At 44.9% G+C, this 12,353-nt stretch overlaps 1 protein-coding gene across 7 annotated transcripts in view; it reads right to left on the bottom strand.

Annotated features, from left to right (window-relative positions):
- The window catches only part of pou6f1 (POU class 6 homeobox 1), a 298,595-nt gene that overhangs the window by 34,550 nt on the left and 251,692 nt on the right, over positions 1-12,353 (bottom strand). For 6 of the 7 annotated variants that reach the window (XM_068024505.1, XM_068024506.1, XM_068024507.1 and 3 more), the window contains one exon: positions 4,530-10,540. In XM_068024505.1, the coding sequence (XP_067880606.1) occupies positions 10,141-10,540 (400 nt within the window). In that variant the 3' untranslated portion in view covers positions 4,530-10,140. Of the gene's footprint in view, positions 1-4,529; positions 10,541-12,353 lie in introns of those variants that run through there. The other variant, XR_010971226.1, reaches the window with a different exon arrangement.

Here is a 12,353-nt window from a genome sequence, read left to right as displayed (position 1 = left end):
GAGAGACCAGTGAGGGGTTTTAGAAGTACAAGGGTTATATGTGAGAAGATCATGACATACACACTTTCAGTATATATTCCATACCTGCAAAGCACCCATTTTGTTTTAAAGGCCACTTTTGTTTGTATCCCCATTGTTGCATATATTTCTGACTGGCATCGACAATAGTAAGTTTAAGCAGTGGGAATGGTTGCTGGGGTAACAAAAGGAGAATAGGTTTGGCTACTATTGATGATCAAGGCCACAGGTTTTCCACTCTTGCATGAAAAAATGGCTAAAATCACAGAATGCGAGTGGCATTTTGAATTTGGCATCAGGATCATTACTGTATCAAGAGCTGGCGACGTCTTTATTAACAGAAAAATACATAGTGTCAAGACCAACTGTAACCTGGCTCTGTGCTCGATCTTCAAGCCACTGCTGCTGCTTTGCTCTACTCTCTTTTCAGGGTGCTACTGCTTCTGTGTACATGTTCTCTGCGAATGCCACCACATTACAATCACCATTTATGGCGAATTTCTCTGCTGATGCACAAATTTGACACACTTGCCGCTTTGCTCCAGGAATGCTAATTTACTGTCAATGCTGATTTATTGTAAAGTCAGTGCCAGCAGGTTGAGCAGTGGGAACAATATAGTCAGCATTTACAGTAAGCGAGCATTACGGGAGCATAAGCAAAGCGGCAACAACATAACAAGGCTGGGAGTTGGCAATACAGTTGGCATTTTATTTCCATTTGCAAATTAATTCAGAAGTCTTGTGCTCCTACTGCTGCCCCTGCCAGACCTCTGTGATTCGGGCATCAAATTATCAGTTCCCTGCCCTGTTGTTATGGCTAGATACTGCTGCTACTTGCTTGCTTATGCTGCTTACTTGGCTTGCTGTTTGCTTGCTGCCGCTGCTTGCTTATGCTGCTTACTTGGCTTGCTGCTTGCTTGTTGCTTGCTTGCTGTTGCTTACTGGCTGGCAGCTTGCTGCTGTTGGACAGCTAGCTGGCTGCTCCTCATGGATAGCCAACTTCTACTAGAGCTCTCTATTTCCTGCTCTGCTGTTATTAATGTTTATCCAAAAATTATACCTTTTATATATAACTTTTGTAGCTGCTCCGAGTAACCATGGTCCTGTGGTGTTTGCCAGTGCTTTAGGGGTATTAAAATACCAAATAAACCCCACGAACTGGGGTGACCACAGATAGGTTAAAAAATTGAACAATGTTCCCAGTCACTGTGACCTGTGTGGTGTCTAGTGGGCAGTGTATATTCTTTCACTTGTTCCTAATCACCAGAGCATGTGTGGTTTTTAGGCTGTATATATGGGCTGCAATTTTCCTTCAGTGAGCTGGGAGGCGGGTGGTGGCCGGGGATGCTTGTTGTCTTCTCACCTCTGCTGTTATTTTACTAGTGGCGGGGGAGGTGGTGGGCGGCCCGCCAGCCTTTAGGTTAATTGAGGTCCTTAAGTGGTATTTTGCCAGCGGCGGATGAGCACTTCACCACCTGAGGAGGCTGCCCAGTAAAACTTGGCCTCCCTGCGGGCTTGCTGTGGGAGGGGGTGGGGGGCCGGGGGGTGGGCGTCCCTCCTGATCAGGCACACTGTGCCCCATGGAGGGTCCCACATGTGGCACAGGGCTGCCCCTGCTGGAAGACTGATTGGCTGGCAGCTCTTGGAGGCGGGACATCCTGCCTCATGGGAGCAGAAACCATGACCTCAGGCTGCCTGAGCCACACAAAATAGCTTTGTGGCTTCCAGGGTTGGTTAAGGTGGGCTAGCCCCCAACTTTCCAGCTGGTGGGTGGTGTCACCGCCTCGGTGTTAAAGCCTGCCCATGGGGTTTTATGATGCCAAACAATGCCCAAAGGAGTGTGGCGACTAGGAACAACTAAATATCTGTGCAATATTATATGTGTAACCGTACGACAGACATTCATTTTCAGAGCACCAGTACAATTCAGAATGTGATCTCCAATCGGCGGTAGAAATCCCATGTAACAAAAAACAAATTTGACTTATTCAGTCAATCAAATCCTAGTGATCCTGCTGATGATATATTCTATCTGTAATACATAAGTCTGCAAAATGATTCCTATGAGCGTAAGGTTGCTGTGATGGGCCAGAATTTGTGCCCTGCTATCAGACAGACCAGAATGACCGTTTTTTTGCCTTGACTTCACTTAATTTAAATGAGCGGCAATCACATTTTACCAAATCTCCCACTTGACCATCTCCTCATTTGGAAGGATGACAGCAGCTGATGGGTGACAAACTTAATTCCATACTAGTGGGTTCAGCAAAAAGATTGTTCTATTCGTGCCAACTGAGCTGAACTTGAGTAACAAGTTTGCAGGCCCCTCAAATATATGGAAATTACAATGTCATTTGCTTTAATTGCATACAGCCTCCATTTCCCTCCACTTAATGTACCTCACTGGTATTTTGACAATTTTGCCAAGCTGTTTCTAAAGTCGGAAACACAGTTGGAAACTTGTGTTCTCCATCCTCAAAGAAGGAATGATTTGTCAAGCCATGATGAAAATAACAACACCCCAAAATACAAGATTGTGTTTTTTCCCAAAGTCCAGTATTCCTATGCATCTGATCAACGGAACCTTCTCATAATAGACATTTAGTGGAGGAGCTGATGAGTTGCAGGTTCTTGCTTGTTACTTGAAACTGGTGATCTCAGCCTTAACATTCAGCAGATACAAAGCACTTCCCCATAGAGGGTGGGGGGGGGGAGGGGGATTCAAAGGAGAGCCATTATGGGTCAATCTTATACATATTCAGGGCTAGAGTGATTCTAAGGCAGCACTGGCAGAGGCCTGGTAGTGGATTACATTGCTCATCTATTGCTAGAAATGGTGGCAAGGATTTCTGCTTCTAAGCTTGCTAGTCTATGAGTTTTCTGGTCATTCTTCACTTTAATGGGCAGAAAATTATGAGCTAGTGAGCACAGAAATGGAAAACCTCAGCCAGTATGTATTTCAGACAAAATTAATATGATGTCTTTTTAAAAAGCCGAAGGACAGTTAGTCTATGAGACTATGGGCTGGATTTTACATTGGGCGGACGGGAGCTGGCCTAGCCTGGGGATCTGTCCTGCATTTCATGGGTGCCCGGGCTTTAATTGTCCCGAGGTGGGACTTCCGCCCGCTTGAGGGAGGAAGTCCCACCTCATTGGAGCTGCTGGCCAATCATCGGACCAGCAGCTCTTAGTCCCAGCAGCGCCACCGAGAGCGGTGGCCACTGCTGGGACTGCAGCCCAGCCGAGGTCATGGAGCCAGGAGTCCAGGTAAGTTTAGGTTGTCTCACCAGGGGTAATTAGGCCCCGACGAGGCAAGAGTGGTCATTTGGGGGGTAAGGGGGGCGTCTTGGGTCCTGGGTGTGGTTGGGGAAGCAGGGGCGACCCTCAATTGGGCACCCTGTGTCCGATTGTCAGGGCCCACCCCCGGGGCGTGGAGAAGCCACCAGCTTTTCCCGGGCGGCCTTTCCCAGCTCCAGGACTCCCGCTTGCCATGCGTAAAATCCACGTGGAGGCTGGCGAAGGCCCTTAAGTGGCCGTTAATTGGCAACTTAAGGGCCTTGATTGGCCTGGGGTGGGCGGCCTATTTTTCACTCCCCTCCCCTCGCCCGACGGAAAGTGGGGCGGAGGCGGGAGCGGGTCCGGAAGGCCTCCTGGAGCCTCCCGCTCCATTTTACACCACCCCACCGCCACCTTCCAGCTCATTGGGGTGGTGTAAAATTCCGGCCATTTACCTTCCCAGACTATAGGCAAATAGCAAGCAGCTTGACAGGAACATAACACTTTTTTCTGACGATGATTTTAAATATTCAGCTTTCTATTGATAAGATTTGATGCTAGTTTATTCAACCACTTGTTGTGCATAACCTAGCACTGATTTCCTTGTGGAATAATATGAATTCTTCTTCTGTAAAATGGTATGAGTACATTCAATCACTGTGCACATATACTATATGCTGTCCTGCATACACTTCAGCTTGTGTCATGTACATATTAAACCTAATTCTGAATGAGTGCACCAGGTCACTGGAGGACTTGCTAGACATTAGGTTGGGATGTAGGCTGGGCTCAGGTGTTTAGATGTTGGTGTCAAAGGCAACAGGGCACATGCTTTTCACAAAGGAACTATGATATTGGCTCACCTGAAGGTGAGTCACGGCAAGTTTATTTTATTTTTTATTTAGAGATACAGCACTGAAACAGGCCCTTCGGCCCACCGAGTCTGTGCCGACTATCAACCACCTATTTATACTAATCCTACACTAATCCCATACTCCTACCACATCCCCACCTGTCCCTATATTTCCCTACCACCTACCTATACTAGGGGCAATTTATAATGGCCAATTTACCTATCAACCTGCAAGTCTTTTGGCTGTGGGAGGAAACCGGAGTACCCGGAGGAAACCCACGCGGTCACAGGGAGAACTTGCAAACTCCACACAGGCAGTACCCAGAATTGAACCCAGGTCGCTGGAGCTGTGAGGCTGGGGTGCTCACCACTGCGCCGCCCGTGCGCCACTGTACCTTTACGAAATTGCACGCCAGGCCCAGATCCTTCCCTGCCAGAAGTGCATACTGAAAATGAGCACAAGCTCTCCATAACTTTGCACCAGGAGTGCAATTTTGTAAAACTACCCCTTATGAGTAAGTTGTAAATGGTGACCCCTGGTGTGGTGCAATGTGTAAATAGCATGGATTCCATAGCACCATTGGCAACAGGACATATAAAAATGGCTGGGGATGGTCCATACAAGCTAGGTATGTGGACCTCTACAGGCCAGGCTGAGTGCTCTTCATCAATGGTACCAGAACAAAAAACAGCAACTACTGGCAGACTGTTTTATTTTGCTGCCCTGGCATTGTTGGCTCTATAGTGTAGAAGAAAAGCACCTCAAGACGGTTCTTTGTGCTGCAGCAGGCTGCTGCTACGAGCAGCAGTGGCAGTTAAAGGTGGCATTACAGAAATGACTGACACCAGGAAAGGAGGCCTAATGCGAAATATATACTCTACAGGGAACTGAATTGAAGCCAGTGGTGTTATAGTGCATCATTCTCTAAAGGTTCGTGATTAATACCACAAAGCTATAGCTAAAGCAAAAAGGGTTCTTGGTTGTATTCACATGAAAACTCACAGCAAAACAAAGCATGCCATTTCATCCTTGTACAAGACCTTGGTCAGGCCTCAGTTAGAATACAGTGTCCAGTTTTAATCTCCTCACATGGTGGGTGTTACTGAGGCTTTAAAAGGGTGCAGAGGAAGGAAGATTAATTCTCAGTTTAAAGCACCTTAGGCTCAAAAGAGCTGGGTCTGTATACTTGAGAAAAGCATAGACTCAGGCGATTTGATCGAGGTCTATAGAATAATAAAGGGACGAGATTGTGTTTATGTGGACCAATTATTTCAACTTGTCAGGTTAGGGAGGCCCAGGGGACACATTTACAAACTATATATAAGGTCAGAACTAGATTGACTTTTAGGTGGTTCCTCTCTTCCCCAGAGAACAGTGAAACTGTAGAACAGGTTCTCGGCTTGGGCAGTGAACAGTGATTCACTGAGTTCCTTCAAGAGAGTTGGATCGGTTTCTGGCTGTAGTGGAGATCACCTTGTACAAGAGGTAGGTACCCTGCAATATAAATAAGGGTCAATGTGATCTCCTGGACTATGTTCGATTGCCTAGAGAGGTCAGACACAAATTTTCCAGACTTTCCGTAATTGGCCTGGAGTTTTACCTGGTTTTTCATCTCTCCCAGATTACGTGGCTTCAGATAGGCTGTACAGTGATGCATAGGGCATCACAACTATATGGGACAGGCTCGATGGACCAGTAGGTTTTTTTCATTCTGTTATTTTGTATATTTGTATGTCAGAAGTAAACTGCACCTCCCATTCCAAGCCATAACAACAAATCAGGGACTCCAGTCTCAGACTATATGGTTGATTCTTAATGCCTTCAGGGATGGGAAATTAATTTGACCTTGCTGGCATCACTCACTCCCCCAGAACAAATGAAAAAAGTCGTATTCGTACGTTTGTAAGTCACACATGTTTGGGTTGGAGGAAGTAGTTGTTACAGAATTCAGAAACAGATTTAACCAATGATGTATGCCAGAAAGCATATAAACATAAACCATACTGCCTAACTGAAGTCGGCCCTCAATCCCAGTTGGGCTTCCCAATGGAATTACTTGTTCCTCAAATGCAATCACCTCACAAGTCCTTAGTCATGTGTTTAATGTTGTGTTTATAGTGCAAACAACAAAAGTCAATCCTGCAATAGAGGCTTGGTGCTATGGCATTGCCCTGTTCAGATTACGCCACAGAAAGTGCACATGCTGAATGTGTTTCTAAAAATTCCCAATTTGTGACTTTGCTGAAAAAGGTATGCGATAGTGTAAAATGGCAATAGCCAGTTGGCAGCCTGACGTCAGTAGAAATAAAAAACTGGAAGAGCTGCCAACTCGCTATCACACAAAGTCAAGATCAACGCCAATGAGTGTAAAACATTCCACCAGTCTGTACAGTTGCTGAACCAGAAAACCATTGTTTATGGAATCAGAGCAGCACTGTCTCCAGATATGCCTGCAGACAATACCTCTTGCTGAGTCTCAGAGCCATTAGATGCAGCAAGACTGTTTTTGTTATTTTAACACTATGAGCCCGAGTGTTGTCCACCAGCTTGTAACAAATATGTTTCTATTTTGGGCCAGGCCAGTAACAGTGATTCTTCATCTGTAAGTGGAACATCTCACAACAGAGGAGGAAATAAACAGACACGTGGCACCATCTCACCTTACAGCAAATTAGAGAAGCTAATGCCTCACCTTCCCTCCCAGTTCAGGAAGGCTTGTTTGGAGGATACACTTGAACAGGAAAGATGAACGTAAGCTATCCTATGATGATATCTAGAACAAACTTAGACATTAGTACTCTGTTTAGAGAAGAACATTTGATTTTAGTCAGAGCTGAGAGATGTATCTTTCAATGTGTCAGATATCAATGCCATGATTTTGAAATAAAATTTGAAACTTTTTGAAAAGTTGTTAGTTTTACAGAATGCTCCTCATCTTAAAATCTTGGGAGGCAATATTTTTCAACAATTAAACTATCATATCGATTAAAATATTCCTAAAAATTAATTCATATTCTGTATACTTTAACCCTCATCACTCACACATGCTCAAGGATGCTGCTGAATGCAGCAGAAGATATACATGAGAGATTACAAAGTGAAATCCAAACAAGGAATAAAAGTGGCTTCGCAATTTTCTCCCGTCCTTTCCTGAAAATGCTAACTGCTTGTTGGTGTACAGTTTCATGTGACCCTTCCATACCTCATTCAAGTGGCAATTCTTCATGCGAGTCTTGACACTTAGGCCCCGATTTTTACCCAGAGACAGGAATAGTGGTGTGTAGGGTGGAAGATGGCAACGAGGCCACAGCATTGCTTCCACGACATGGAAGCAAACTGGCCAGGCATAAGTTAAATAAAGCTTTTGAGTTCCTCATCATGGTGATGTGTCTGTGGATGTGACATCCACCCACATGATGCAATTTTTTGGTCACTACTTTACAGGCTTAGTCCATCTCAAGGTTTGGATCCAGTGTAGGAAATGGTTGAATGACCTGACTAGGTCAGGAAAGGTCAGCACATGTCCTTCTTTACCCATCTCCTGCAATTTCACTCCATTGTCCCCCCTACACCATTCACACCAATCCTTGACCCTGTATCAATTTCCTTAGCATCAAGCAGAATGGTACACTGCACCAGCTCTCACCTTCACTCCATACACATGCTCACCTCCCTTTACTGCTGCCAATAGCCCCATCTCATCCAATCTCAGCTGCTCGACCTGCACCTATTCCCACTTATATAGTGCCTTTCACGACCTCAGGGTATCCCAAAGAGCTTTACAGCTTTTGAAGTGTAGTCACTGTTGTAATGTAGGGAGACCTGACAGCCAATTTGCATACCGTAGCCACTATACGTAACCACATGACATCCCCACTCCTATGACATCTTTTGAATCTCGCTTTCACTTTATGCACAACATCCACAGGAAGCAAACATCCTCGCTAGCCATTAATACCCCCTCTTGCAGGAGAAGAGAGTGAAGAATTCAAGGAAGAGGACCAAGTCCGAAGTAGGACAATATCCTCACATTGGTGGCACAGTGGTTAGCACCGCAGCCTCACAGCTCCAGCGACCCGGGTTCGGTTCTGGGTACTGCCTGTGCGGAGTTTGCAAGTTCTCCCTGTGACTGCGTGGGTTTTCGCCGGGTGCTCCGGTTTCCTCCCACAGCCAAGGATTTGCAGGTTGATTGGTAAATTGGCCATTGTAAATTGCTCCTAGTGTAGGTAGGGGAAGGTGGGGATGTTGTAGGGAATATGGGATTAATGTAGGATTAGTATAAATGGGTGGTTGATGGTCGGCAGACTCGGTGGGCCGAAGGGCCTGTTTCAGTGCTGTATCTCTAAATAAAATAATAAGATGACTGATTTCAATTTACACAACCAACTGCACAATCAGCCTACTTCAACATATCAACCAGTAAGGTGCTTCATGTGGACATTTACATTTTCTTACTGCCATAACTAAATCTTTCCCCTTTCTTCCTCCCTCCAGGGACCTCATATCAACATCACTGACCTCAGCCCTCAGAGGATGAAGACTGCTTGGAGGAAATCATTCCTCCTGAAAGTGCACCATCACTTAATACATGTGTTACAGGCACCAGAGCATAGACTGGCACATCGAATTGGTGTCTTGGTGAGATAGATGGGCCAGATAAGCCTCATTAGCACAAGTGAGACAATCTGAGTATCCTCAGAAAGCTCAAGGAAGTTAAGCATCAGTGTGAAGACCACTGAGTGGGTCAGTCCCGCTGCACACATTCCCCTCCTGCAGCTCCTTCATCACACCTTTGCTGCTGCTGCTGCTGCTCCTCCCCATCACTCCAACAGAATGCAACTAGACTCGGAGCATCACCCATAATCAGCTTCTCCAATGTTTTGGTAAACACCCTCCAAAACAAAATCCAAAGCAAACAGTGATCACTAAATCACAGCCCACAATGAACTGAAAGAGCAGCTGTGAATGTTGCAGCTTTATTCAGATTGGATTCCTTTCAGTTTCAGTAGACTGATCAGCCAGCACCCAATCCCGCCAGGGTTGCCTGAGTGACCTCGTCGACCTGTGTGAAACCCATGATGCACCAGTTAAAATTACATTGGGGTCCAAATTGCATAATAGGACCCCAATTTACAGATATACATGGGCCTCCCACCCCTCCACAGTGGAAGACTTGTCGATCCCAATACCCACCACCATTAATATCGTGGTGGCTTGGGGGCAGGATTGCCATTTCTGGAATTTTATCACTTCCCACAACCCTTTTCTGCCCATCTGGTGGGGAGGGATTAAAATGCAGGCCTGAGTGTCAGACCACAGCTGAGCTTAGTTTCTCACCTGACTTCTACATATGCACACTACCAGCATGGGTCATTGTACAGTGATCAGGAGCAGGATCCCTGGCCATTTTTAATCTCCCCACCTCTTTCTCAACTCCAGGATTTTCAGGCCCATTGTAATGCCCCCTACAGCTGTCCTAGTTGACGTCAGGTAACCTGGCACAGACCAAAGATCAAACCTAGTCTGTATGAATCAGCTACTCACAAGATAAATTTGCTGAGCCCTTGGGAAAGCTGCATTAAAATCCTTAACCTCCTCCGATGTATTATTTTATAGAGTATACATCCCTAAAGGTAAAATTTGAACAGCTGCATTTTGTGCTGATAGATATCAAAGATGCTCAGTGTGGTCACAAGGTCGAAGTGACACGATACAGGAGGAAGGGCATTATAACTGATTGTGACATTTAACCTCAAGGATTGTGGGTGCTACAAAATTAATTATGCAGCAGTTTATGTACGACTCATTATTATAATTAGCTATAATGGCTCCATCCAAGTGGCTATATACCACAATATGCCTTAGTAGACAGAATGGATGCAGTGATCTATGGATCTCTACTTTTCTCTGCTTGGCCCTTACCCTGTAAATGATCCTCATAGTACTATTTGTAGAAACGTTGGAACGACTCACTGAAAGAATCTTCTGCAGATCAACCCGTTCCAGCAATGTTTACTGTGGAATCCGATAATCGGTCAACTGATCCTGTCGAGTCGTTCTGCTGCAGTCGCTTGATAGTGTTTTTTAAAGTTTGCCTCTTGTTGCAGAACCACACCCTAACCACCTCTCGGTCGTAGTTCAGCTGCTCAGCTATCTCTGTCATTTCCTGACCTGTGGGGTGGGTGTTTTTCTCAAAGTGGACGTTAAGGATTTCCAGGGCCTGTGGTGTGAAAGATGTGCGCCGTTTGCGTTTCTTTGAAGGCTCACTACCAACGAACTCAGTGAGGTTCTGTATGCCCGCACGGTGTCGTATTTCTGCTTCTGTCAGCCATCTTTCTAGAACTGGCTTGATCTTCTGTGCACTTTTAGGAGTGATGTCCAATTTCTCAAACCTAACAGGACACAAAACCGTGCTATAATTGTTGGCCTACAGACAACTAATTGTACATCTCTAAAGAAACTTAAATACTTAATGTTCCTTTTCTATTCTGATCACCTGTTTTTGGTGCTCAGGAGACTGCTGAATAGTGGGATTGGCAGAATGAAATGGTGGGGTTTAGGTATCTTATTTCTTCCTGTTACTTCAGCCTGCCAGAAAGACATGATTCACAAGTTTTGCCTCTGTTCCCCAGACGATCCAGCAAAAACTGGTGATTTTGTAAACAATTTAGTGTTACCTTCACTCGGATTTTAATTTGTTTCTCAGTCTGGAGTCCTAGCTATTATAGCTGCTGCACTGCTTTAATGGACTTTTTTTAAGAGTGGGCTATAGCAAATAAAAGTTGAGTCAAAGAGTAATTTTGGTCTATGTTTGGCATTTAAGATTTCCCTCTCCCCAAAAGATAATTTCTTATCAAATATTTCTTTAGCTTCCCCCTTACCAGTTGTGGCTCAGTTGGTAGCACTCTCATCTCTTAGTCAGAAGACTGGGTTTAAGTCCCACTCCAGCAACTTGGAAACAAAATCTAGTGGAGTATTGAGGGATGGAGAAAATCTTTAGGAGGAATGGTAGCATAGTGGTTATGTTACTGGACCTAGTAATCCAGAGGCGTGGAATTAACGATCTGGAGACATGAGTTCAAGTCCTACTCTAGAAGCTCGGAAATTTAAATTCAGTTAACTGAATAAAAAGCCAGTATGAAACTACTGGATTATCAAAAAAACCTATTTGGTTTACTAATGTCCTTTATGGAAGGAAATTTGCTGCCTATGTGTGATTCCAGACCCACAGCAAATGACTCTTAACTGCCCTCTGAAACAGCCTAGCAAGCCACTCAGATATATTCAAGAAGGCAGCTCACCAACACTTTCCCAAGGGCAATTAATGCTGGCCTTACCAGCGATGCCCAGCCCGAGGATAAGTCTGTTTCTTTATGAGCAGGTCCTAGATTCCATTCTGTGCCTCTCCAAATCAGCACTGTTCAGCAACTCAGCACAGACAGCAAGAGTAGTTACAGCTTCAAAGTGTTGCACCACCCAAACATGTTTGCCTTTTGAAGATAGGAACAGTTGTTGTGTCAGTGACAATCTGTGTGCATTGGTTCATGGGTTGTAATGGACCAGAATAAGGGATGGAGACCCATAACACTGAGTTTCCACCCCATGTGTAGGTGATGTGCATTACTTCTAGGCCTCCAGTGGAAGCTTTGTGATAGTATGCAAATTAAGTGGGTGTGATGTTAATGCCTCCCATGTCTTTTCACCAGTACAGCTCTACTTCCAAATCACACCCACATATAATGGCTATTCAGGGTTGTTGGAGCATCAAACTGAAAATGAAAGTTCATTTAAAGAGAATGGTAGGACTAAATGGGGTATTTTTTGTGCTAATTTCTGTTAATGAAGTTTTCACAAGCCTTTTGTAGTAATAGCTTTTATTTTTACTCTTCCAGTTCAATTAGTCCCAATGGAAATGTTGATATATGTGAGCTTCTTGGAGAAGAAAGAGGAAAAACCACCAGACAGCTACCAGATGGGTCAGGCTGCACAAAAGGTATTCAGCATTCACTTGCAGGTACCCTCACACCCACATCTACAGGCAGTGGTGCACATACCTCTTTTTGGCAGATGATTAGTGCATACAAAAGGCTCCAACTCTCAAGGTAAGCTGTGACAACAGTCCTGGTGAAGGCCTGACCAGCCCTTAGCTCTTCAGAAGCACTCCAATAACAGCAAGTCATACCTTCAGTGATATTGCATGAAATG

The sequence above is a fragment of the Heterodontus francisci genome, chromosome X (genome assembly GCF_036365525.1).
Source record: "Heterodontus francisci isolate sHetFra1 chromosome X, sHetFra1.hap1, whole genome shotgun sequence".
NCBI classification, from domain to species: domain Eukaryota; kingdom Metazoa; phylum Chordata; class Chondrichthyes; order Heterodontiformes; family Heterodontidae; genus Heterodontus; species Heterodontus francisci.
This window is presented reverse-complemented; position numbering and strand designations above follow the sequence as displayed.